The following is a 26,473-nucleotide window of genomic DNA, read 5'->3' on the forward strand; positions in this document are numbered from 1 at the left end:
GATGAAGGATATGGAGCGGCGGATAACCCAAGGAGTTATAAAAGTGATGGGTTATGGATGTCTTAACAGAACTCTGCTGATCTCCACGGCAACCAAGATGTCAGTAGGTCACGGGCAAACGTGGCCAATCCTTTGGTGATGCCAGCCATTTATGTAACATGGCTATTCAGTAAGCAACATGACCTCACTTGTTCACAGGAATTAGCCTAATCGTTCCTAGATACGCCCGGAAAATCGAATGTCAGCCTCACATTCCCTTACACTTATTTTACCCTTACTGGGGCAGGACATGGGAATGACGGGATGGGATCAGGCCTTAGGGGACGGAGGAGGAGGAGGAATGATTGGGTGACTGACCGTGACTGACTGTCCATCTGATTTAACTTTCTGATGTTTGTTTTCGTCGAGTGGTTAGCGCGCAGACCTCACAGCTAGGAGACCAGGGTTCAATTCCACCCTCGGCCATCTCAGTGTGGAGTTTGCATGTTCTCCCTGCGCATGCGTGGGTTTTCTCCGGGTACTCCGGTTTCCTCCCACATTCCAAAAACATGCTAGGTTAATTAGCGACTCCAAATTGTCCATAGGTATGAATGTGAGTGTGAATGGTTGTTTGTCTATATGTGCCCTGTGATTGGCTGGCCACCAGTCCAGGGTGTACCCCGCCTCTCGCACGAAGACAGCTGGGATAGGCTCCAGCACGACCCTAGTGAGGATAAGCGGTAGAAAATGAATGAATGAATGAGTTCTCCTCCTATTTTGTGTGGAAGTGGTAACTTTTTGGCTTCTTATTTTGTCTTTCCCCACCCTCGGCCATCTCTGTGTGGAGTTTGCATGTTCTCCCCGTGCATGCGTGGGTTTTTTCCGGGTACTCCGGTTTCCTCCCACATTCCAAAAACATGCTAGGTTAATTAGCGACTCCAAATTATCCATAGGTATGAATGTGAGTGTGAATGGTTGTTTGTCTATATGTGCCCTGTGATTGGCTGGCCACCAGTCCAGGGTGTACCTTGCTCGCTCTCGCCTGAAGACAGCTGGGATAGGCTCCAGCACCCGTCTCGACCCTCGGAGAAGCAGTAGAAAATGAATTAATGAATGTTACCTTTTAGGCAAAATTAGCTTTATCAAACCTCCTATAGCGGGGTTTTGGGGCCATATCAGGGAATCGAACCTGCACCGTCTGCGCCCTCAGCCCCCCCACACGCACAGACACAGGTAACGTCCTGTTTCAATCACTGCTGTTGTACTAGCAAGCATGTCTGAACCCTCTCGTTTGTCTCAACAAGCTGCCTCGGTCTTCAAACGTGTCGCAGATGGGCAATCCAAAACTTGGCATGAGGACACAGGAGAAGTATCCCTCGGTAATCAGTGACAGGAGTACAAAAAACATGGATGTTCACAAAGAGGAGGTTGAGTGTGTGTTGTTGTGATGGAAGTCACTAGAAACGAAATACGTCCATCAGGATGATGATAGGCAGTGTGGGATTTTTCCTTTGTCCATCCTTCGTCCGTATTCCATGATCTGCCAAGTCTTAAGAAGTTATGAAATCAGGGGTCAATCAAGGTTGGGTGTCAAGTTTCAAGCATTGATGAGAACCGGGACTAACATTCCGATTTTCCCGGGATCGTTAACATTTTTCATGGGATCAATTGAAATTACGGCCAGATGATGTTATAAATGACAGCCGCCATCTTGCACAATAGAAACACACAGAACTACTCGAGATAAAACTGTAAATAACTCACAGGAGGCTGCACGGTGGAGGAGTGGTTAGTGCGCAGACCTCACTACTAGGAGACAAGGGTTTAATTCCACCCTCGGCCATCTCTGTGTGGAGTTTGCATGTAGAAAATGAATGAATGAATGAATGAGTTTTCCTCCTATTTTGTGTGGAAGTGGTAACTTTTTGGCTTCTTATTTTGTCTTTCCCCACCCTCGGCCATCTTTGTTTGGAATTTGCATGTTCTCCCCGTGCATGCGTGGTTTTTTTTCCGGGTACTCCGGTTTCCTCCCACATTCCAAAACATGCTAGGCTAATTGGCTAATTGTCCATAGGTATGAATGTGAGTGTGAATGGTTGTTTGTCTATATGTGCCCTGTGATTGGCTGGCCACCAGTCCAGGCTGTACCCCGCCTCTCGCCTGAAGACAGCTGGGATAGGCTCCAGCACCTCCCGCAACCCTTAAGCGGTAGAAAATGAATGAATGAGTTTACCTCCTATTTTGTGTGGAAGTGGTAACTTTTTGGCTTCTTATTTTGTCTTTCCCCACCCTCGGCCATCTTTGTTTGGAATTTGCATGTTCTCCCCGTGCATGCGTGGGTTTTCTCCGGGTACTCCGGTTTCCTCCCACATTCCAAAAACATGCTAGGTTAATTGGCTAATTGTCCATAGGTATGAATGTGAGTGTGAATGGTTGTTTGTCTATATGTGCCCTGTGATTGGCTGGCCACCAGTCCAGGCTGTACCCCGCCTCTCGCCCGAAGACAGCTGGAATAGGCTCCAGCACCTGCCGCAACCCTTAAGCGGTAGAAAATGAATGAATGAGTTTACCTCCTATTTTGTGTGGAAGTGGTAACTTTTTGACTTCTTATTTCATCCCCGACCGAGAGGGAATTCTGGTCAGCTTTTAGTTAGTTTAAGCCTGCCACGTGAGGATGTGTCATTCTGTGCCGGCGCCGTGAACCTTGGTCTCCCGAGTACTCGTCAGCTTCAAAAGACGAGGGTCAGACCAACACGCACCTGACACAGACGGGCCAACGCCGCTTCCTGCTGCCATGACGACGGAAAACAAACAGAAAGTGAAAACATGCTGTATTTTTCATAATGGCAGCTCAGCGCGTCTCTCGCGCTCTCAGACCGGGACAGATGATGGAGCAAAAAAGATGTGGGAGGAATAACAGAATCTGTCACTTGTGTTCTTTCCTTCCCTGTGAAATGTTCACTCTCTTTTCTGCCGTCTCTGAGGAGAGGAGAGTTGGAGTTTTCACCGCAAACCACCAGTGTTTGAACCTCTTCACCTCACCTTTCCCCAGTCTTGCTAGGAGCTGGAGGTGGACGTGCCTGGAAGCAAAGTTCCTCCAGAGGAAGCCTGACAGTTCCAGCTTAATATTTAACCAGCGGACACACATGAACTCGGGAAGGGTAGATTCTGCAAGACCGCTGCAGAAACGTGTGGAAGACACACGGAAGTTGCACATGCTAGTTTATCCTCCTATGACTTCCTGCTTACGGTTTCTTTAGAACGGATTGATGTCTTTTGGCTTCTGGTCCAGACACTAATAGATGTACACCGTCTGTGTAGAACCTGATCTCTGATCTTCCCTCAGCCTGGCGGAGTGTGTGTTCTCATGCAACTGCAAGCTGACATAACCCTCAGAGACGTCTGTCACATTTTGAAAATGGTGACTGCGTTTAAACAACATGCCAGAAGAGAAAACAAATCCAATCGTGCTGACGGTTCTGGGGCTGGTTCTTGCAAATATATGAAATCAAGATCTAGAAACTGGATGGAGACCTTGTTACTTGGCGGGCTGGTGTCCAGTCCCCCTCCCTCTGCTGGTTCCTGAGTAATCATGCGTTGGCCCCTTTGCATGCATGCTAATCTATTACCGCAATTTCCTGGGAATTATTCATTCATTCATTCTCATCCTCACAAAGGTTGCTGGAGCCTACCCCAGCGAGAGGCGGGGTACACCCTGGACTGGTGGCCAGCCAATAACAGGGCACATTTAGAACAAACAACCATTCACACTCACATTCATACCGATGGACAATTTGGCGTCGCTAATTAACCTAGCATGTTTTTGGAATGTGGGAGGAAACCGGAGTACCCGGAGAAAACCCACGCATGCACGGGGAGAACATGCAAACTCCACACAGAGCTGGCCGAGGGTGGGGAAAGACAAAATAAGAAGCCAAAAAGTTACCACTTCCACACAAAATAGGAGGAGAACTTATTAATTTTCTACCGGTTATCCTCACGAGGGTCGCGGGGGTTGCTGGAGCCTATCCCAGCTGTCTGGGTACACCCTGGACTGGTGGCCAGCCAATCACAGGGCACATATAGACAAACAACCATTCACACTCACATTCATACCTATGGACAATTTGAAGTTGCTAATTAACCTAGCATGTTTTTGGAATGTGGGAGGAAACCGGAGTACCCGGAGAAAACCCACGCATGCACGGGGAGAACATGCAAACTCCACACAAAGATGGCCGAGGGTGGGGAAAGACAAAATAAGAAGCCAAAAAGTTACCACTTCCACACAAAATAGGAGGAGAACTCATTTATTCATTCATTTTCTACCACTTATCCTCACGAGGGTCGTGCTGGAGCCTATCCCAGCTGTCTTCGGGCGAGAAGCGAGGTACACCCTGGACCGGTAGCCAGCCAATCACAGGGCACATATAGACAAACAACCATTCACACTCACATTCATACCTATGGACAATTTGGAGTCGCTAATTAACCTAGCATGTTTTTGGAATGTGGGAGGAAACCGGAGTACCCGGACAAAACCCACACTTGCACGGAGAGAACATGCAAGCTTCACACAGAGATGGCCGAGGGTGGGATTGAACTCCGGTCTCCTAGCTGTGAGGTCTGCGTGCTAACCACTCGACCACTGTGCAGCCTGCCGCTATCATCAAAACTTCCCAAATCTGAATATGTATTGTTATATTGGATTGAGGAAAGGAAAGTGTGAGATCTAATTCTCCTGTGAATGCATCGTGTGTGTGTGTGTGTGTGTGTGTGTGTGCTGAAGGTCAATTCATGTTTTTGACCTTGAAGATGTTCTGGAATGTGGTGTCTGAGCAGGCCATTGTACAACATAGAAAACGTGAGTGCAGTGCTTACACCGTGAGCTGCATGGAAACATGTAGCGTTTCCCTGCTAGCGCCTGGTAGGAATATTCTCTGTAAATACCAGCATGTAAGCCGTCTCCCACGAAAATGCTGTCTGCCTAACACATCCAACAATGCACTAATGGGGGAGTGTGAAAAGTTATATTTACATTCCTGGTGCTTAATCTGTCTTGATAACATTTTTTTGTGGGTTGTGCTTTATAAAAATACCCACAATGAACTAGATTTGTTTGCTATTCCTGAGGAAAAAAAGCTTAAAGGTTAGGATTCTCACGTGTCTCGTCTGCAGTCACCTTCAGTTTCAGCATTTCCTGGATTAGATTAGGTTTGAAACCCCTTTGATCATGCTTTATATATACAGTACTTTGTACGAGAATTGGGCCTTGTATTATAACCATTACACATGTGACATGTACAGTCATGTGACATTTGTTGCACCCCAAAGGGTGTCCAAAAGGGTGGCCCGTGAAGGCATGCTACACATTCTAAAAATATCATTGAAAACATGCTAGGTTAATTAGCGACTCCAAATTGTCCATAGTAAGTATGAATGTGAGTGTGAATGGTTGTTTGTCTATATGTGCCCTGTGATTGGCTGGCCACCAGTCCGGGGTGTACTCCGCCTCTCGCCCCGAAGATAGCTGGGATAGGCTCCAGCACGACCCTCGTGAGGATAAGCGGTAGAAAATGAATGAATGAGTGAGTTCTCCTCCTATTTTGTGTGGAAGTGGTAACTTTTTGGCTTCTTATTTTGTCTTTCCCCACCCTCGGCCATCTTTGTGTGGAGTTTGCATGTTCTCCCCGTGCATGCGTGGGTTTTCTCCAGGTACTTCGGTGTCCTCCCACATTCCAAAAACATGCTAGGTTAATTAGCGACTCCAAATTGTCCATCGATATGAATGTGAGTGTGAATGGTTGTTTGTCTATATGTGCCCTGTGATTGGCTGGCCACCAGTCCAGGGTGTACTCCGCCTCTCGCCCCGAAGACAGCTGGGATAGGCTCCAGCACGACCCTCGTGAGGATAAGCGGTAGAAAATGAATGAATTAATGAGTTCTCCTCCTATTTTGTGTGGAAGTGGTAACTTTTTGGCTTCTTATTTTGTCTTTCCCCACCCTTGGCCATTTTTGTGTGGAGTTAGCATGTTTTCCTTGTGCATGCATGGGTTTTCCCCGGGTACTCCGGTTTCCTCCCACATTCCAAAAACATGCTAGGTTAATTAGCGACTCCAAATTGTCCATAGGTATGAATGTGAGTGTGAATGGTTGTTTGGTTGTTTCCTCCCAAGGGTTGCGGGGGTGCTGGAGCCTATCCCAGCTGTCTTCAGGCGAGAGGCAGGGTACACCCTGGACTGGTGGCCAGCCAATCACAGGGCACATATAGACAAACAACCATTCACACTCACATTCATACCTATGGACAATTTGGAGTCGCTAATTAACCTAGCATGTTTTTGGAATGTGGGAGGAAACCGGAGTACCCGGAGAAAACCCACGCATGCACGGGGAGAACATGCAAACTCCACACAGAGATGGCCGAGGGTGGAATTGAATCCTGGTCTCCTAGCTGTGACGTCTGCACGTTACCACTCAAGTCTTCAATCCTTTTTAATAGTTTTAGTATAAACAAAAGTCCAAAATGAATAAGTAAAACGGAAAAGTCACACGTGCACATTATTCATGCGTCGCTGTCCATTTGAACAGTACGTGCCATACTTCGCTTCGGTGAAGAGGTAAAAAAAAAAGTGGAACAGCTCTCTCTGTCTTCCAGCTTATTTGAAGTGAATGACTCTCTCGTTCTGTGCGCCTTCTGTGTAAATATTTCAGTACTTCAGGCGCCGGCGCTAAGCCTTAGCCACAGTGCTAACCTGTCATTGACCATTAGTGCTAACCTGCTGGTTCAGCTTTTTTTTTCCCTTTTGCTAACGTTGGGTTCACCTCACTTTACTTTGCACAATAGAGCTTGTACTGTTAATTCATGTTTTTCTACGACAATTACTTTAGAGGAGTCAGTGTGTAGCTTACCTAGTGTGTCTCGTGTGTTGCCGGCATTTATTGCAGGTTTAAATGATCTCACAACAGACACCATAATAATATTCATTCATTCATTTTCTATTGCTTATCCTAATGGGGGTTGCTGGAGCCTATCCCAGCTGTCTTCGAGCAAGGAAACCGGAGTACTCGGAGAAAACCCGTGCATGCACGGGGAGAACATGCAAACTCCACACAGAGATGACCGAGGGTGGGGAAAGACAAAATAAGAAGCCAAAAAGTTACCACTTCCACACAAAATAGGAGAAGAACTCATTCATTCATTCATTTTCTACCGCTTATCCTCACAAGGGTCGCGGTGGGAAGTGCTGGAGCCTATCCCAGCTGTCTTCATGCGAGAGGTGGGGTACACCCCGGGCTGGTGGCCAGCCAATCACAGGGCACATATAGACAGTATGAATATTACAAGTGGACGTTTGATACAGAGTGGACTAAAAGTTTACAGTTTAGCAAAGTTTCTCTTCTGCTCTTTAAACAGACCCAAATTGGATCAATAAGAACATTTGCAAGGCCCAATGGAGGAATCGGCTTAGCCCCATTGATCGAGAAGCACTCGCACACAACTTCCAGACACACAAAGAAATGTGGCGTAAGATTAAAGTTAGTCATGCCGCTCAAAACGTAAACAATGTTGGGTGGCATCTTGTTTGAGTCATTCACCTTGTGGAAGTGTGTGTGTGTGTGTGTGTGTGTGTGGATTAAAGCGTTTACGAGTCCCACTTGTGCGTTCAACCTGCTGGTGAATCACACTGAAATGACAACACACTCTGAGGACATATAGACACGATGCAAAGCCTGCTGGGAACTGATCACGCTTGAGCTTTGTTCTTCTCAGGGACAACGACCCGAAACTTTATCATTGGTAATGACTGTTTCCCAGAAATGATGCGTTTGTTATCGTTGGATATTTTCTGCAGCTGGCCGTTGCGGTGCACTGGCTGAGAACCATTACAGTGTCAATGCCGTAAGACACATGTAAGACACATGTAAGACACATATAAGACACATATAAGACACATGTAAGACACATGTAAGACACATGTAAGACACATACAAGACACATACAAGACACATGTAAGACACATGTAAGACACATATAAGACACATATAAGACACATATAAGACACATATAAGACACATGTAAGACACATGTAAGACACATGTAAGACATACAAGACACATATAAGACACATATAAGACACATGTAAGACACATATAAGACACATACAAGACACATGTAAGACACATACAAGACACATGTAAGACACGTATAAAACACATATAAGACACGTATAAGACACATATAAGACACATGTAAGACACATGTAAGACACATACAAGACACATGTAAGACATACAAGACACATATAAGACACATATAAGACACATATAAGACACATGTAAGACACATATAAGACACATGTAAGACACATGTAAGACATTTGTAAGACACATGTAAGACACTTGTAAGACACATATAAGACACATGTAAGACACATGTAAGACACATGTAAGGCACATGTAAAGCACATGTGAGACACATATAAGACACATGTAAGACACATGTAAGACACATGTAAGACACATGTAAGGCACATGTGAGATACATGTAAGACACATGTAAGACACATGTAAGACACATGTAAGACACTTGCACTGGTACATGGTACTGTGACATTATCAGGCAGAGGCTGGCTGCAGGCTTCCACAGTGGTGCACACACATGTTGCTTGTAGAGGTGCAAGCATTTCCTCGCTTCCTTTTTTAATGTGAACAGTGTGAGAATTCGGAGCGGAATTCCGAATTCCGATGCATGAGTGTGCCCATGCATTATCAGGCAGAGGCTGGCTGCAGGCTTCCACAGTGGTGCACACAGACAGGGCTTGTAGAGGTGCAAGCATTTCCTCGCTTCATTTTTTAATGCAAACAGTGTGAGAATTCGGAGCGGAATTCCGATGCATGATTGGGACAACGCTGTCATCTTTCCCGCAGCGCTGCGGTATCCATCTCATAGCATTGCCAGTTTGCTAGTTTGTTAGCGAGTGCAAGTGAAAGGGTTGAAAAACATACTGACACGTAAGATCGGAAAAGATTGGCAGGAAAAATAGTTCCGCTTTGCCTCCGTTTGGGAATTGTTTTGTGTATGTTAAAGTGAGGTCCAAGTGTGCTGTGTCTCAGCTAATTAAAGTTGAATTATTGATACACTTAAACGTGAATTATTCAGAGGGGGTAATTATCTGCAGAGACAATGGTAAACACAGGTACAGGAGGAGCATCCATGATGGAGAAAAGGGGGGGAACGCGTGGCCTTTATTCCCCACCTTGCTCCTCCGTCGCTCCCTTTTTCCTCCACGGTGGTGCCATTCTCATCACTCGTCTACCTTGACGTCTTTGTCCTTGACTGGGGGCCTGCTTTGATGTCCCTGATTCCCTCCATCTTTTTCCATGAGTTCCCTGCCTTGTTCCATCGCTGTGCCGCACCCACCGGACTTTTCTTCCCCCTGTTGCTATGACATTAGCTAGCTGTGTAGCCATGTCAGGCCGGTCTTAAGGGATGAGACTAAAGATCTAAATTTAATTTAATTACCCCCCCGATCCACCCCCCCATCCCCGCTCCATGTATCCCTTCTTGATTGTATATATTTCACTCATCTTTACGGTCCTTTGTGTCTACCCTTCTTCTACTTTTCCTTTAACTCAATGGAAAAGATGGACGTCACAACACCGACCCCCCCCTCCCCATCCTGCTCTTATGACTGTAAATCCAAATATTGACTCAAACTGTTTCGCGGTGTGCTTCTGCAAAGGGTGTAAAAAAGGTGTGTGTCGGAATGAGCACCAGCTTCTGTGTGTGTTGGCCTAGGCTTGACCTTGATTACCACGGTGACGGTGAGGCTCCTCATTAGTGCTGGACTGGAGGAAAGAGTTGAGTAATGAGGGAGCAGCGTTGTCCCTAGGCGCGCAACGCACACACACACACACACACACATGCACACACACACAGGTACCAATGCACCACTTGATATTAGTGCTTGCATGCACCTGCTGACACCTGCACTTATGCAAGAAACCTCATGCACACACACACACACACACATGCATACGCATACTTGTGAGTACATCTAAGTCTCAACCCCCCCCCCCCGCCACCCCCCCCTCCCCCACTCACTTGTCTCGCCTCACCTTCTGTTTAGTGTTTTTCTCTCCCACACACATTCTGCCTCTTCCCCCTCGTCTCCCGTCTTCCTCTTTCTCTTCTTCCCACCAGACAGACCTCAGACCTCACTGCCCACTGAGATCCTATGCAGGCCTGGAAATGTCTCAGTGTCGCCCTCCAGTGGCACCACTCAAATAACACTTCAACCCATTCCTTGATGTTACACATGGAATTTAAATAATAATAAGACGAGAAGCTTTTATTTTAATACCGACCTACCAACAGAAACCTACAGTTTATAGTACTCAACATGCAGTTTGTTAGCCAGCCAATCACAGGGCACATATAGACAAACAACCATTCACACTCACATTCATACCTATGGACAATTTGGAGTCGCTAATTAACCTAGCATGTTTTTGGAATGTGGGAGGAAACCGGAGTACTCGGAGAAAACCCACGCATGCATGGATAGAACATGCAAACTCCACACAAAGAGAGCCGAGGGTGGGGAAAGACAAAATAAGAAGCCAAAAAGTTACCACTTCCACACAAAATATGAGGAGAACTCCTTCATTCATTTATTTTCTACCGCTTATCCTCATGAGGGTCGCGGTGGGGGGTGCTGGAGCCTATCCCAGCTGTCTTCGGGAAAGAGGCGGGGTACACCCTGGACTGGTGGCCAGCCAATCACAGGGCACATATAGACAAACAACCATTCACACTCACATTCATACCTATGGACAATTTGGAGTCGCTAATTAACCTAGCATGTTTTTGGAATGTGGGAGGAAACCGGAGTACTCGGAGAAAACCCACGCATGCATGGATAGAACATGCAAACTCCACACAAAGAGAGCCGAGGGTGGGGAAAGACAAAATAAGAAGCCAAAAAGTTACCACTTCCACACAAAATAGGAGGAGAACTCATTCATTCATTTATTTCCTACCGCTTATCCTCACAAGGGTCGCGGTGGGAGGTGCTGGAGCCTATCCCAGCTGTCTTCGGGCGAGAGGCGGGGTACACCCTGGACTGGTGGCCAGCCAATCACAGGGCACATATAGACAAACAACCATTCACACTCACATTCATACCTATGGACAATTTGGAGTCGCTAATTGAATGTGGGAGGAAACTGGAGTACAAGCCGCCATCAAACATCTCCTGCATAGCTTCCAGCTTAGCGCGGGCATCGTTCATAGTTGTTTTTTTACGGCTGGTTATTCATCACAAAGTGATTATGCCAATTGACTGTACAAATTGCATTAGCAATAATTCAGGGTGAGTTATGATATTACGGTTAAGTAGCGATGACAGACAATAAAAAGCCTGCAGGATATGGACCTCGTGAAACCTGCAATCACATAATTGAGGAGGTGCACCGTAATCAACAGCTCAGTCGGTGTGATTATTTCAACGCTCCGTTTTCACACACACACACACACATGCAGCGGAATCCCTGGTATTTCAGTAGGAGGCTTGGGTGCCTTTTTTAAACGTTGAAAACAATAAACATGAGAGTATGGCCCTCTTTATTGTACTATTTATTCTGGTAATACATATGGATATTGTGGAACGTCTTGTATTGTGGCTTGAGGATCATATTTGGTATGACTCAAAGAAGGACACCAGTGTGCAGACCTTTTATCTTCTACGAGGAATTGCATTAAAAGGAGGAACCTCGGTGAACTGGACCTCCTAATTAGCCCTTTGGAGCTGTTCTCTTGCAATTGCGGTTAAGACTCCTAAATTGAATTTATGAGCTGGTGTTACCCGATTATTACTGGTGATTATAATGCAGACCATTCCTGGGCACGCGTGGAGACACGCCCGACGGGAAGGTTTTTATTTCTTAAACTGGACTTACATAGAATAGATAGCCTCTGACAGTATATTCTTTTTTTGTGACCTGTGGAGGATTAATTTTTTAAGTCATGCTCCAGAATCGGGACAGACTAATTTAATTTAATTTAATTTAATTTAATTTAATTTAATTTAATTTAATTTAATTTAATTTAATTTAATTTAATTTAATTTAATTTAATTTAATTTAATTTACATTTTCTACCGCTTTACTCACGAGGGTCGCGGGGGTGCTGGAGCCTATCCCAGCTGAGAGGCGTGGTACACCCTGGACTGGTGGCCAGCCAATCACAGGGCACATATAGACAAACAACCATTCACACTCACATTCATACCTATGGACAATTTGGAGTTGCTAATTAACCTAGCATGTTTTTGGAATGTGGGAGGAAACCGGAGTACCCGGAGAAAACCCACGCTTGCACGGGGAGAACATGTAAACTCCACACAGAGATGGCCGAGGGTGGGGAAAGACAAAATAAGAAGCCAAAAAGTTACCACTTCCACACAAAATAGGAGGAGAACTCATTCATTCATTCATTTTCTACCATTTATCCTCACAAGGGTTGCAGGGGGTGCTGGAGCCTATCCCAGCTGTCTTCGGGCGAGAGGCGGGGTACACCCTGGACTGGTGGCCAGCCAATCACAGGGCACATATAGACAAACAACCATTCACCACAATTTTATTTTATTTTATTTTATTTTATTTTATTTTATTTTATTTTATTTTATTTTATTTTATTTTATTTTATTTTATTTTATTTTATTTTATTTTATTTTATTTTATTTTATTTTAAAATTGGTCATATTACTCTAAGTAGCTGAAAATACTACTATTTTTTCCTACAGTAATAAAGATAATTGCAATTGTAATCTAAATTAATTTTACCATAACACATACATATTGAGCAGCTCATAAAATGTGATAGCTTACAGCTCAACAGCGCCTCTGCTGGCTGCAGTCAAGTAGTGTTTTTTTCACTCAATTCATTTAAAATTAATTTAACACAATAGACAAAGTTTTAAAAAAATAATGTTGTTGGCTTTTGTTGACTAATTACAGTACTAGAAATGTACATGTTTTATTTTATTTGATGCTTGGAGAAAAGAATTGTGACAATCGAGTCTTGTTTGTGGCGACGGCCATGATTGTTTTTATGTATGCGCTTTAACGTTTCTTATTATTTCTCGTTAAATTTAACTGCAACAAAGGGGTTGCAGCCTCAAGATAAACGACGGAGGAAGCTTGCATGTGGATTTAACAGGAAGGCACACGTCACACCTCCATCACCCGTCATCAACATGTCTAAGGTGTGTGTGAGGGTCTGTGTTCATGTACACACACACACACACACACACACGTTGCTTTCTTTGCCCTGATATGAGGGTCACGGTGGGGGTTGGCGAGCAAGGGGGCACCTCCCAGTGGCCTCCTGTTGCTGCCCTGGGACGCAGCCATTGGCTCCCCCGCCCGGCAGTCTGCGTCGCGAGCAGGTAGAGGAGGGTCTTCTGAAAGCTCTGTTGCTAGGTTACAGGTATAATAGATGTGGAGATATTTAGAGACACTAGAGATGAGAATGAGGTTGGGTGTGGATCTGAGCGTGTGCACTTCCTGTGTGTGTGTGTGTGAGAATGTGAGTGGGTGACAGCAACAGGGAGGGGTCCATTGGATGGAGTATGCAAGGTAAGGGAGGGTGAGGAGCATCTTTTACAGCTAGGGGGGGTAAAATCTATTTATCTAAGTCTATGTAAAATACATACAGCATATGTACAGAAGAAGAAAAAAACCTCACATGGCCGGAAATATTTCAATATTTATAATATCAGAAATCACTCCACACTCTTTATTGATCTCTGGTTCTACCCTATCTCACTTATTGTGTGGAAATATGGGCTAATAACTATAAAAAACAATCTTCACTCGCCAAATGTACTGCAAAAAAGGTCAGTAAGGATAATTCAGAGAGCATACTAACTCCTTATTTCTAAAATCACAACGACTTAAACTTGCTAATATAGTTAATCTTAGTTAAACAGCTAAAATAATTCATAATTCAGCTAAAATCATTTTAATTTCACAAATTAAAATTAAAATTAAAATTAAAATTAAAATTAAAATTAAAATTAAAATTAAAATTAAAATTAAAATTAAAATTAAAATTAAAATTAAAATTAAAATTAAAATTAAAATTAAAATTAAAATTAAAATTAAAAAAACTTAAACTATATTACAAAAGCAGGACGTGAACAAATGTAACAGTTACTGATTGTGAAAGTACCAGATTAAAATTAAAATTAAAATTAAAATTAAAATTAAAATTAAAATTAAAATTAAAATTAAAATTAAAATTAAAATTAAAAAAACTATATTAGGAAAGCAGGAAGTGAACAAATGTAACAGTTACTAATTGTAAAAGTACCAGATGGAGGGGTAGGATTTAATAAGCTTTGCTTCTTCCTACTCCTTTTGGACATGTGGAACTGTGAACTGATTATGTGATGCATTCAATTGTAATCTGATGCATGTTCAAATGAAATAAAACCATTACCATTACATGCACAGAATCACATGGAAAATACCAAAAAAACGATAACTCCATGATAGACTACGTAAGGGAGTTCGAAAGCCTGGGGCACCCCCCCTCCCAACCCCCGTTTTTTTTTTCTATCATCTCATCCTTGGGATGTCCTATGTTGTGTGCTCAGAAGAGCGCAGGGTCCAAGAACGGGGAAAGTTACGACATGCCGCTAACGTCTCACAAACAGGAGATACGTATAAAGGGGTGCTTGATTTGCTCACCAGCACAGTACCGGCTATCGGAGCTATTATTCGTATTTATGATACTTATGCATCCCTAATATTTGCCCCCACTCATTGAAATCTGCCGGTCCACTGATCTGCTCAATATGACCCTGGCATGGAAACAGGAGTTCAAAACTGTTCCATTTGGAGATTGTTTCATACTTCCTGGTGTTGCAGGTGCTGCTGGTGTATTAATCACGGACTGCTTTAGTCAACGTTGCTCGTCGGGTAGCTGGTTCCGCCGCAATCATGGAGCGGTCAGTCACCGCTAATCGGGGTCATTTATCAAGTCGTACGACCGCATGGAGCAAATGCGCACCCAATGAAAACAGCGATCAATATCTGGGCTGGGCTTGTAGCGTTCGATTACCTATCTATCTGTCCATCATGTCGGTATAGATGTCTAGCTGTCTATCAGCAAACATTGCGCTAGCCCCAGGTCGTGTTCCGATTTTTTTTTTGTCATGGATGTTCCCATCAAATCATTCCGGCATCCACAGGCCAGCACCTGACTGGAATGTTTTCTTTTCCCTCAGTGCCAGTGTAAGTTCCATCCAAGCGTACATCAAGTGTATGATTTATCGCCTCGCAACTCGCCGGCCTCAGAACAAAGTCCAGACCCTCGCCTATAATGCGTTCTGCGTTTCCGTGTACGACCACAACAAGCGTTTTTCAAACGCCTGTTCTTCACTAAAGTCATTCACGATGATTTGATTAGACTTTTAATGGTTGTCTTGTAAAAATTCCGATGCAGGTTCCAAAGGATATATAAGATAAGAGGTTCAGACCGTACCAGGAACAAGAACGGAGGAGAACCTTGTCAATATCAATGGACTAAGTTGTCTTTATTTCCTGCTTTAGTTCTCAATTGCTTTAAATGACTCTCAGCTGTGCCTGCCGGTCTTTCGCTATCCTCCTTTACTCTGAGTGGCGATCATGCTCATCGATCTCTTTCAAAGCCACCGCTTCCTTCGCTTTGACACGTTCTCTTCCTTCCAAGTCCTCTGCCGACGACTGAAATAGAACCTTGATTGGACAGGAAACACAGGGAGAAAGCAACCGTCCTGATGAGAGACATCGAGGATTGGAAAGGAGAAGACGTGGCAAAGTGTGTACTTATGTATGTTTTTTTTCTACCTAATTATGCACTTTTGGCCTTGTGCGACTTATACTCTGAAGCGAATTATGTACGTTTTTTTTTTACCTAATTATGCACATTTGACCTTGTGTGACTTATACTACAGTGTGACTTATGTATGTTTTTTCTTCCTAATTTTGCACTTTTGGCATTGTGTGACTTATACTCCAGTGCGACTTATGTATGTTTTTTTCTACCTAATAATGCACTTTTGGCCTTGTGCGACTTATACTCCAGTGCGACTTACATATGTTTTTTTTCTACCTAATTATGCACTTTTGGCCTTGTGCGACTTATTCTCCAGTGCGACTTATGTATGTTTTTTTCTACCTAATTATGCACTTTTGGCCTTGTGCGACTTATACTCCAGTGCGACTTATGTATGTATGTTTTTTTCTACCTAATTATGCACTTTTGGCCTTGTGCGACTTATACTCCAGTGCGACTTATGTATGTTTTTTTCTACCTAATTATGCACTTTTGGCCTTGTGCGACTTATACTCCGGAGCGACTTACATACATTTTTTTTTACCTAATTATGCACATTTGGCCTTGTGTGACTTCTACTCCAGTGCAACTTACGTATGTTTTTTTTCGACCTAATTATGCACTTTTGGCCTTGTGCGACTTATTCTCCAGTGCGACTTATGTATGTTTTTTTCTACCTAATTATGCACTTTTGGCCTTGTGCGACTTATACTCCAGTGCGACTTATGTATGTTTTTTTCTTCCTAATTATGCACTTTTGGCATTGTGCGACTTATACTCCAGTGCGACTTATGTATGTTTTTTTTCTACCTAATTATGCACTTTTGGCCTTATTCGAATTATACTCCAGTGCGACTTATGTATGTTTTTTTCTACCTAATTATGCACTTTTGGCCTTGTGGGACTTATACTGCAGTGCGACTTATGTATGTTTTTTTCTACCTAATTATGCACTTTTAGCCTTGTGTGACTTATACTCCAGTGCGACTTATGTATGTTTTTTTTTCCCTAATTATGCACTTTTGGCCTTGTGCAACTTATGTATGTTTTTTTCTACCTAATTATGCACTTTTGGCCTTGTGGTACTTACGTATACTCCAGAGCGACTTATGTAAGTTTTTTTTTAATCTAATTATGCACTTTTGGCATTGTGTGACTTATACTCCAGTGCGACTTATGTATGTTTTTTTCTTCCTAATTATGCACTTTTGGCCTTGTGCGACTTACTTACTTAACGAAAAACTGGCAATACGGAGTTATTCCAACAAGTGAAAGAAAAACTCTGGGAAGTCGGTATCACGTGATGTTGATGTTTTACTGGGCATGCCCCATTGACTATTCTGGTTGATTATAGCGGTACCTGTAGACAAGAGATTGGAATATTCCTTTGCATGGATACTATTGTTTTCGGAAAGTCATTCAGATAGAGAAAAACTGCTCATTTGAACGTGTCTAGTGATGGCATAATCGGGTATTTTCTTTTGGAAAAAGGAAAATGGTGAAAGTAGTGGATTATGTGACACCACGGTCCAGGAGAGTGGCGGTGCGTCTTTAAGATTGAAGATAAGCGAGCCCTTTTGAGTGGCTGCGTATCTTGTCTCACACACCTTTTTTTCCATCGCCGATATCGTAATCCCCAACTTGTCCGTGTGAACGACCGAGGGACCGTGCAGTCCAAACCTTAAATGCCCCCCCCCCTCCCACTCACTCTCTTTGCAACTGTGATCAAAAATTGAGGTCATTAGACGAACAATTTGCAAATGAGGTGGCGAAAGCAGCGGAGACGAGTGAATGGGACATGGTTGCCGTGCATGTGCGAGCCGTGTGGGTGTATTCTAACACCGTGTGAGGTTTTTTTTGTGTGTGTGTGTGTGTGTGTGTGTGTTTGTGTGACCATTTTAGAGACCACTCTGTGTAATGAGCAAAGCAAGATGACAGGGTTGGGCCTGCATCCCTAAGTCCTCTGTGGCTTAAATCATACTGGCATCTGGCTTCCACCCCCAGCCCGTAAACACACACACTACACACTATACACACACACACACACACACATACATAACCTGACATTACTCGTGCGTTTAAGTACGTGTGGCTGACAGCATGTGTAAAAATGATAAACCAGGTTTAAACTCCTTTCACACGTTTATTGCTTCTTTCTAATTATCATCACTTTGTTTGCTTTCCAGGACATTACGTGGATCATTTATTTAACGTTACTCAATGAATCTGTCTCCAAGTAGCAGTAAGTAAGGAACAATTGCTCAAGCTGTAAATGGAAATTTACTTTCAAGTCATTGTGCTAATGTGTTATATAATATCATTGAATAGTCTTAGCATGTGGCGTCATTGCATGTTTGGCACACATGACACAATGCAAGATATGTCCAGGCTAGTCAAGCAATGATAGTTAATGCGGGAAAAAATATTGATGGAGAATGTATGTTTGTTTATGTATGTTTTTTTCTACCTAATTATGCACTTTTGGCCTTGTGCGACTTATACTACAGTGTGACTTATGTATGTTTTTTTCTACCGAATTATGCACTTTTGGCCCAGTGCGACTTATACTCAGGTGCGACTTATGTATGTTTTTTTTTACCTTATTATGCGCTTTTTTGGCCTCGTACGACTTATACTCCAGTGTGACTTATGTAAGTTTTTTTTCTACCTAATTATGCACTTTTGGCCTTGTGCGACTTATGTATGTTTTTTTCTACCTTATTATGCACTTTTGCCATTGTGCGACTTATACTCCAGTTCGACTTATGTATGTTCGTTTCAACCTAATGATGCACTTTTGGCCTTGTGCGACTTACGTATACTCCAGTGCGACTTATGTATGTTTTTTTTCTTACCTAATTATGCATTTTTGGCATTGTGCGACTTATACTCAGGTGCGACTTATGTATGTTTTTTTCTACCTAATTATGCACTTTTGGCCTTGTACGACTTATACTCCAGTGTGACTTATGTAAGTTTTTTTCTACCTAATTATGCATTTTTGGCATTGTGCGACTTATACTCAGGTGCGACTTATGTATGTTTTTTCTACCTAATTATGCACTTTTGGCCTTGTGCGACTTATACTCCAGAGCGACTTATGTATGTTTTTTTTCTACCTAATTATGCACTTTTGGCCTTGTGGGACTTATACTCCAGAGCGACTTATGTATGTTTTTTTTACCTAATTATGCACATTTGGCCTTGTGCGACTTATAGTCCATAAAATACGGTATAACTGTGATGTGGCTCGCGGGGAAAACCAGTTTGACGCCCCTGAGCTCCATCCACACAGATATGTCACTATGTCACACTCCAGCATCATTATCCTGCTCAATATGGTATGGAAGTAGGAGTTCAAAACATTCAGACACAGTGAATGATTGCCAAAGAAAAGTTCCTTCAGTTTAGATTTCTGCCGCCTTTTCCATCCATCTAATTTTTGCGCAACTTGTGCAGCAATTTCAATAAAAAGCGAAGGTCTGAGCTTAGCGAGGTGGTGTCAGGTGATTGTGTGAAAGGGCTGATATTTGCGGGTGACGCGTCCTCTTAATCTGCCTCTTCAAATTTGTCATAGCAGCCTTATTTCTGGAAGGGATTGATTCCCTGATGACTCAAAGGGTGAATGAAATAGAGGATTACTGGATGTAGGGGACACACACACACACACACACACAGAGTGGACGCAGCTGAAGGACCCCCAACCGGGTGTAACTTTGATCCTCACCACAACATCCGCCTTCCATCCTTGCAGCCTCCTCACGTGACCTGTCGCACACCTCCACGGGGGTCAGCTTTCGCATCATCGAATCGAAGTGTGTTTTCAAAAGGATCCTCCTCGTGCAACCGGACTCTCGGTGTAGTAGAGTCCACGTTTGGAGACGACGGCGGGTCTCGCAGGGAGTGTTGTGCTTCACGCCGCCATCATCTTATCATGCGACGCTAACTCACCAAGCTAGTGTTTTGTTTTTTTTTTGATTGGGTTAACACTTGAAAGAAAGTTTCTGTCTTGTTTAAGCGATAATATAACAAGTGTGATGCGTTTGAGGTCCTTCCTTTGTTCTGTGTATTTATAAAGTGATTGAAATGTGAGCTGAAATAGACACAAAGATGGCCGAGGGTGGAGAAAGACAAAATAAGTAGCCAAAAAGTTACCACTTCCACACAAAATAGGAGGAGAACTCATTCATTCATTCATTTTATGCCGCTTATTGTTGCAAGGGTCGCGGAGGGTGCTGGAGCCTATCCCAGCTGTCTTCAGGCGATAGGCGGGGTACACCCTGGACTGGTGGCAATCCAATTCAAACAACCATTCACACTCACATTCATACCTATGGACAATTTGGAGTCGGGAATTAACCTAGCATGTTTTTGGAATGTGGGAGGAAACCGGAGTACCCGGAGAAAACCCATGCATGCACAAAGAAAACATGGTAACTCCACACAAAGATGGCCAAGGGTGGGGAAAGACAAAATAAGAAGCCTAAAAGTTACCACTTCCACACAAAATGGGAGGAGAACTCATTCATTCATTTTCTACTGCTTATCCTCACGAGGGTTGCTGGAGCCTATCCCACCTGTCTTCGGGCGAGAGGCATGGTACACCCTGGACTGGTGGCCAGCCAATCACAGGGCACATATAGACAAACAACCATTCACACTCACATTCATACCTATGGACAATTTGGAGTCGCTAATTGACCTAGCATGTTTTTGGAATGTGGGAGGAAACCGGAGTACCCGGAGAAAACCCACGCACTCCACGCAAAAGATGGACGATGGTGGGTAAAGACAAAATAAGAAGCCAAAAAGTTACCACTTCCACACAAAATAGGAGGAGAATTCCATTTGTTAAAATATTTGTGTGTCAGAAATTTCATTTGCCTTCTTATCAAGAAATGTTTTGGGTTTGAGTTCGTTTTATGACGCTAACTGAGGTTGCTAACTGTAGCTGTGTCTACCAAAGCATGCAAATCTTTTTGCATCCGAGGGCGGTATTGAACTCGGGTCTCCTAGCTGTGAGGTATGTGTACTAACCACTCGACCGCTGTGCAGCCGCCAAAGGGTTTTTAATGTCTCTAAAAAAGGTTAATGCTCTAATGTCCAAAATGTTCAATTTATTAACGTTGGATGCTACTTGGTCGGGTATGAAACCAATTTGATTCGCATCCGATTCGCATCCGAACCCATTGGTTCTGTTAGGGATGTGTTGTGCAGGAAACCAGTTCATAAATGGCGATGCGGTCAAACAAAGCGTCTTGTTGTGGTCCACGGTGTCCATGTTGTTGAATATAACATTAGGACACGCTGCCCTGTAATCCCCCTGGAGGAGGACCAAAAGAAGTCCAGTTCTGTTTGGATTTCAGCTTTTCAAAGGACGCGTGTCCACTCACACGGGTCCCCTCCCTGCGACCCAACGCTCTCCCTGCCTCTCTCTGTGGCGACTTTGATCGATCCGACCACGTCTCCCGGTCCCGCATGTCATCTTTTTTTCTTTGACACGGCTCTTCTCCCCCCCCGCACTGCTTGGTATTCCGGAGTGGCAACGCTTGCACCATCTAAGATCCATCAGCTGCGATTGGAATGCCGCACCACGGCTTTGCGGAAATGGAGGGATGAAACGAAACGAGAGCTCGGTGGAGAGAGAGAAAGAGAGAGAGATGACAGGTCAATGGCGAGTTGACGTGGTGTCGGGAACCAAAGATTCGGGCTCACTAAAAAAGTAAAAAGAGTCTTAGCGATTGTAATTAATGGATGAGTGAATATTTCCTCCATTGTCATTGTGCTCCATCCCTGAAGACTGTTGGTTGCCTTGGCGATGACCGGTTGTCAACCAGACACATGCAATAAGAAAGACTGATCCACACTTTGTGAATGTCAGCTTCTTGTCCTCCTCATCTCCTCCGACTCCTCCGCCGGCATCTCCTTTCTCTCTTTGTGTGAGTTTGCGTGAGACAGATGTGCAGAATTACCTGACAGAAGGTGTTAGTCCTGGATGGGAGAGGGACAGTCTCATCTCCTGATGTGGCCATTTCACACGCCGAGTGTCACTCTTGGCCTCTGTGGAGTCCCAGGAGAGAATCACTGCAGCACTCCTTGTCCTCCCTAAAGTATTTGTGCCTTTAAACTGCCAGGGAGAGAAACGATCAATCGGGAGGGAGGTCTATGGAGGTTTCATTCATTCGTTCGTTTTATACTGCTTATCCTCACGAGGGTCTCATGGGGTGCTGGAGCCTATCCCAGCTGTCTTCGGGCGAGAGGCGGGGTGGCCAGCCAATCACAGGGCACATATAGACAAACAACCATTCACACTCACATTCATATCTATGGACAATTTGGAGTCGCTAATTAACCTAGCATGATTTTGGAATGTGGGAGGAAACCGGAGTACTCTCGGAGAAAACCCACGCATGCACGGGGAGAACATGCAAACTCCACACAGAGATGGCCGAGGGTGGGGAAAGACAAAATAAGAAGCCAAAAAGTTACCACTTCCACACAAAATAGGAGGAGAACTCATTCATTCATTCATTTTCTACCGCTTATCCTTATGAGGGTTGCGGGGGTTGCTGGAGCCTATCCCAGAGGCGGGGCACACCCTGGACTGGTGGCCAGCCAATCACAGGGCACATATAGACAAACAACCATTCACACTCACATTCATACCTATGGACAATTTGGAGTCGCGAATTAACCTAGCATGTTTTTGGAATGTGGGAGGAAACCAGAGCACCCGGAGAAAACCCACGCATGCACGGGGAGAACATGCAAACTCCATACAGAGATGGGTGGGTAACGACAAAATTAGAAGCCAAAAAAGTACCACTTCCACACAAAATATGAGGATAACTCATTCGTTCATTCATTTTCTACCACTTATCCTCACAAGGGTCTCATGGGGTGCTGGAGCCTATCTCAGAGGCGGGGCACACCCTAGACTAGTCACCAGCCAATCACAAGGCACATATAGACAAACAACCATTCACACTCACATTCATATCTATGGACAATTTGGAGTCGCTAATTAACCTAGCATGTTTTTGGAATGTGGGAGGAAACCGGAGTACCCGGAGAAAACCCACGCATGCACGGGGAGAACATGCAAACTCCACACAGAGATGGCCGAGGGTGGGGAAAGACAAAATAAGAAGCCAAAAAGTTACCACTTCCACACAAAATAGGAGGAGAACTTATTCATTCATTCATTTTCTATTGCTTATCCTCACGAGGGTTGCGGGGGGTGCTGGAGCCTATTCCAGCTGTCTTCGGGCGAGAGGCAGGCGGGGTACACCCTGGACTGGTGGCCAGCCAATTACAGGGCACATATAGACAAACAACCATTCACACTCACATTCATACCTATGGACAATTTGGAGTGGTTTTCGGGAGAACATGCAAACTCCACACAGAGATGCTCAAGGGTGGAATCAAACTCGTGTCTCCTAGCTATGAGGTCTGCATGCTAACCACACGACCACCGCGCAGCTCTATGGAGGTTTACATGGCTTTAAAGCATTCAAACTGCATATACAACATATTGCTGTGTGTGCCTTGTAAAGGAGATGTGTTTGGTCCTGATCGGCGTATTCAGCTTTTCATTTTTATTTATGAAACCAAAATGTAAAATCCCATCAGTCTACTGTGTGGCGTCGAGCAGCAGATGAATCAAATCAATGTTGCAACATGCTGAATGTCACCTTTTTGTTGTGGCAGCGTGGACGGTCACGCTGACACAAGAAAGCAGCTGCTACACAACACGAGCGACTCCACAATAACACACACAAACACAGCACTCTTGGGCAGAATGCTGTTTCATGATGATACTTTGTAGGGTACATGAGCCCTTTATGAAGGGCCTCCGTCCCTTCATAAAACGGGGGGGGGGGGGGGTCTTTTCTGTAGCTAAAATAATCTCATGTTTGCTACAGTTTGTGACAAAGTGTGTTTGTCAGACATTCAAATGGTTTGTGTATGTACTGTAATGATGTTTTTAATAGCTGCGCTCATTAACAAGCTAATTTTCTCAGCCTGTTTTCAGGAGCCCCCCCCCCCCCCTCCTCTCACTAAAAATGACTTTTGCCGTTGACAGTTTGTCTTCGATATGCGCTGTAGCAATCGTGTTTTTTCGGAAACCTTTGAAAAATGTCCTTTTTGTGTTTATGTTTGGATATTTTTCAATAATAGTACACACGTGAGGCATTTGGCGCTCTTTTAAACACCTTATGTTTTTTGCTAAGTCAGCAATACGGTGGATTGACGTGCGTTTGTGAATCAGCATTTTAAAAATCCCACAAATTTGCTGATTTTTCTTGATTTTGAATCACTTCCTGTCCCCGGCTCTTATTTTGAAATGCTACACTTCCTTTTGGAGTTAATGTGCAGGTGCTTTACTCCCACAAATTTGCAGAATTTTCTTAATTTTGAATCACTTCCTGTCCCCGGCTCTTATTTTGGAATGCTATTTTGGAATGCTACACTTCCTGTTGGGGTTAATGTGCACCCGCTTTACTCCCACAAATTTGCAGATTTTTCTTAATTTTGAATCACTTCCTTTCCCTGGCTCTTATTTTGAAATGATACACTTCCTTTTGGAGTTAATGTGCAGCTGCTTTACTCCCACAAATTTGCAGTTTTTTCTTAATTTTGAATCACTTCCTGTCCCCGGCTCTTATTTTGGAATGCTACACTTCCTGTTGGGGTTAATGTGCAGCCACGTTGCTCCCACAAATTTGCAAATTTTTCTTAATTTTGAATCACTTCCTGTCCCCCGCTCTTATTTTGGAATGCTACACTTCCTGTTGGGGTTAATGTGCAGCCGATTTACTCCCACAAATTTGCAGATTTTTCTTAATTTTGAATCACTTCCTGTCCCCGGCTCTTATTTTGGAATGCTACACTTCCTGTTGGGGTTAATATGCAGCCACTTTACCTCTGTGTAATTGTGTACAGCTGTTTTCAATTGTAATTAAACCCAGCATCTTCACAGGGACTGTGCTGCTTTATTGCCTTTTTTTGGTCCTCCACAAGTGTGAGTACCTGCTTAGGATTATTAAAATACTTTTCTTTGCACGTTGGTACCCGTGTGTACGCATCCTGGGGGCCCAGCGTTCGATTGCTCCACCCAGAACGTGATAATATCTATGTATGTACTGTATCTGTTTTGTACAAATTGCATGCTGAGTACTACAAATTCATATGTTGCCAGGTTTGCACTAATATTGAAAGACTGCTTTTGAATTTATTGAATTTATTGTTTTTAGGCTGGCATGATCAGGACGGAGGAAGATGAGTTCTTTATTGAGCCATTGGAAAGAGGCGACGGGGTGATTGAGGAGGAGGGGACAAGAGGAGGAAGGTCGCACATCGTCTATCGCTCCTCAGCCGTAAAGAAGGCGCCCGTGGACGGCACGGCGGGAGGCTCCCACTCCAGAGGTCAGTCTGTGGCGCCGGTTGTGCGTATCTGTTCCATTGTAAAACCCCCGCCTCCTGTTGGAACACCCCGAGTAGGAGAGTTGTGTCCCGTCCTTTGCATGTTTAGTTTCAAAAAATTTCATTTCCTCAACATAAATGCTCCTCGCGGCTGTAGGGAACCTGGGCTCCCTTCAAGGTGATACAACATCACTATAAAAGAAGACATGCTGTATTTCAATATGGAAAAAAAAACACTCAATAGAATTTGACCACATTGCACCTTCAACTGAAGGGCAGATGAACAATGTTTTGTCAGTGTGAGAACACCTGAGACTAGCAATACTACATAAAGTACTGCAAAGTAGCTTTAATTCTATATATGTTACAAAGTATATATATATTCATACCATATTTCACTGCAACTTATTACCTAATACCCTACTGACATGAATATAAGACCCATTATTGGTAATATACCGTGTTTTCCGGACTATAAGTCACACTTTTTTTCAATACGGCGCACCTGGAAGCGCAAGTCATTGTCTCTGTGGCCTTTTTATGACATCATCAGCGGTTGACACGGATACGCCACGGCCCTTCAAGAGTTGACTCCTAGCAAAACAAAGTCGCCAATCGATCATTAAATTGTAAACCTATAAAGTATTTTCAGTTAACAAACTTGATTTGGTTAGAGTACGTTTCCGTTTGTTGTTGGGCCTTCTACTACTTTCAACCAAAACTAAGCCTTATTAACTCGACAAAAGGAGTTTGTCAAGATAAGATTTCGAAGATTTCCTACTTTTGACACCGGGATGACACTCGGATGCCTAATAATATTGTTTAGTTTGTGTACATGTCCCAGTTAGCATACAATATGGCGCACCTTGAAGCGCAAGTCATTGTCTCTGTGGCCTTTTTATGACATCATCAGCGGTTGACACGGATACGCCACGGCCGTTCAAGAGTTAACTCCTAGCAAAACAAAGTCGCCAATCGATCATTAAATTGTAAACCTATAAAAAGTGTTTTCAGTTAACAAACTTGATTTGGTTAGAGTACGTTTCCGTTTGTTGTTGTTTCACCCAAAACTAACCCTTATTAACTCAACAAAATGAGTTTGTCAAGATAAGATTTCGAAGATTTCCTACTTTTGACACCGGGATGACACTCGGATGCCTAATAATATTGTTTAGT

General features: G+C 43.7%; 1 protein-coding gene across 2 annotated transcripts in view; it reads left to right on the plus strand.

Annotated features, from left to right (window-relative positions):
- LOC131110214 (A disintegrin and metalloproteinase with thrombospondin motifs 2) overlaps positions 1-26,473 on the plus strand; it is a 122,541-nt gene that overhangs the window by 28,984 nt on the left and 67,084 nt on the right. For both annotated transcript variants that reach the window (XM_058063074.2, XM_058063075.2), the window contains exon 3: positions 25,129-25,300. In XM_058063074.2, the coding sequence (XP_057919057.2) occupies positions 25,129-25,300 (172 nt within the window). The remainder of the gene's footprint in view (positions 1-25,128; positions 25,301-26,473) is intronic.

This window comes from Doryrhamphus excisus, linkage group LG22, assembly GCF_037039965.1.
Source record: "Doryrhamphus excisus strain RoL-2023G ecotype Guam linkage group LG22, RoL_Dexc_Guam_v1.1, whole genome shotgun sequence".
Classification (NCBI taxonomy): Eukaryota; Metazoa; Chordata; class Actinopteri; order Syngnathiformes; family Syngnathidae; genus Doryrhamphus; species Doryrhamphus excisus.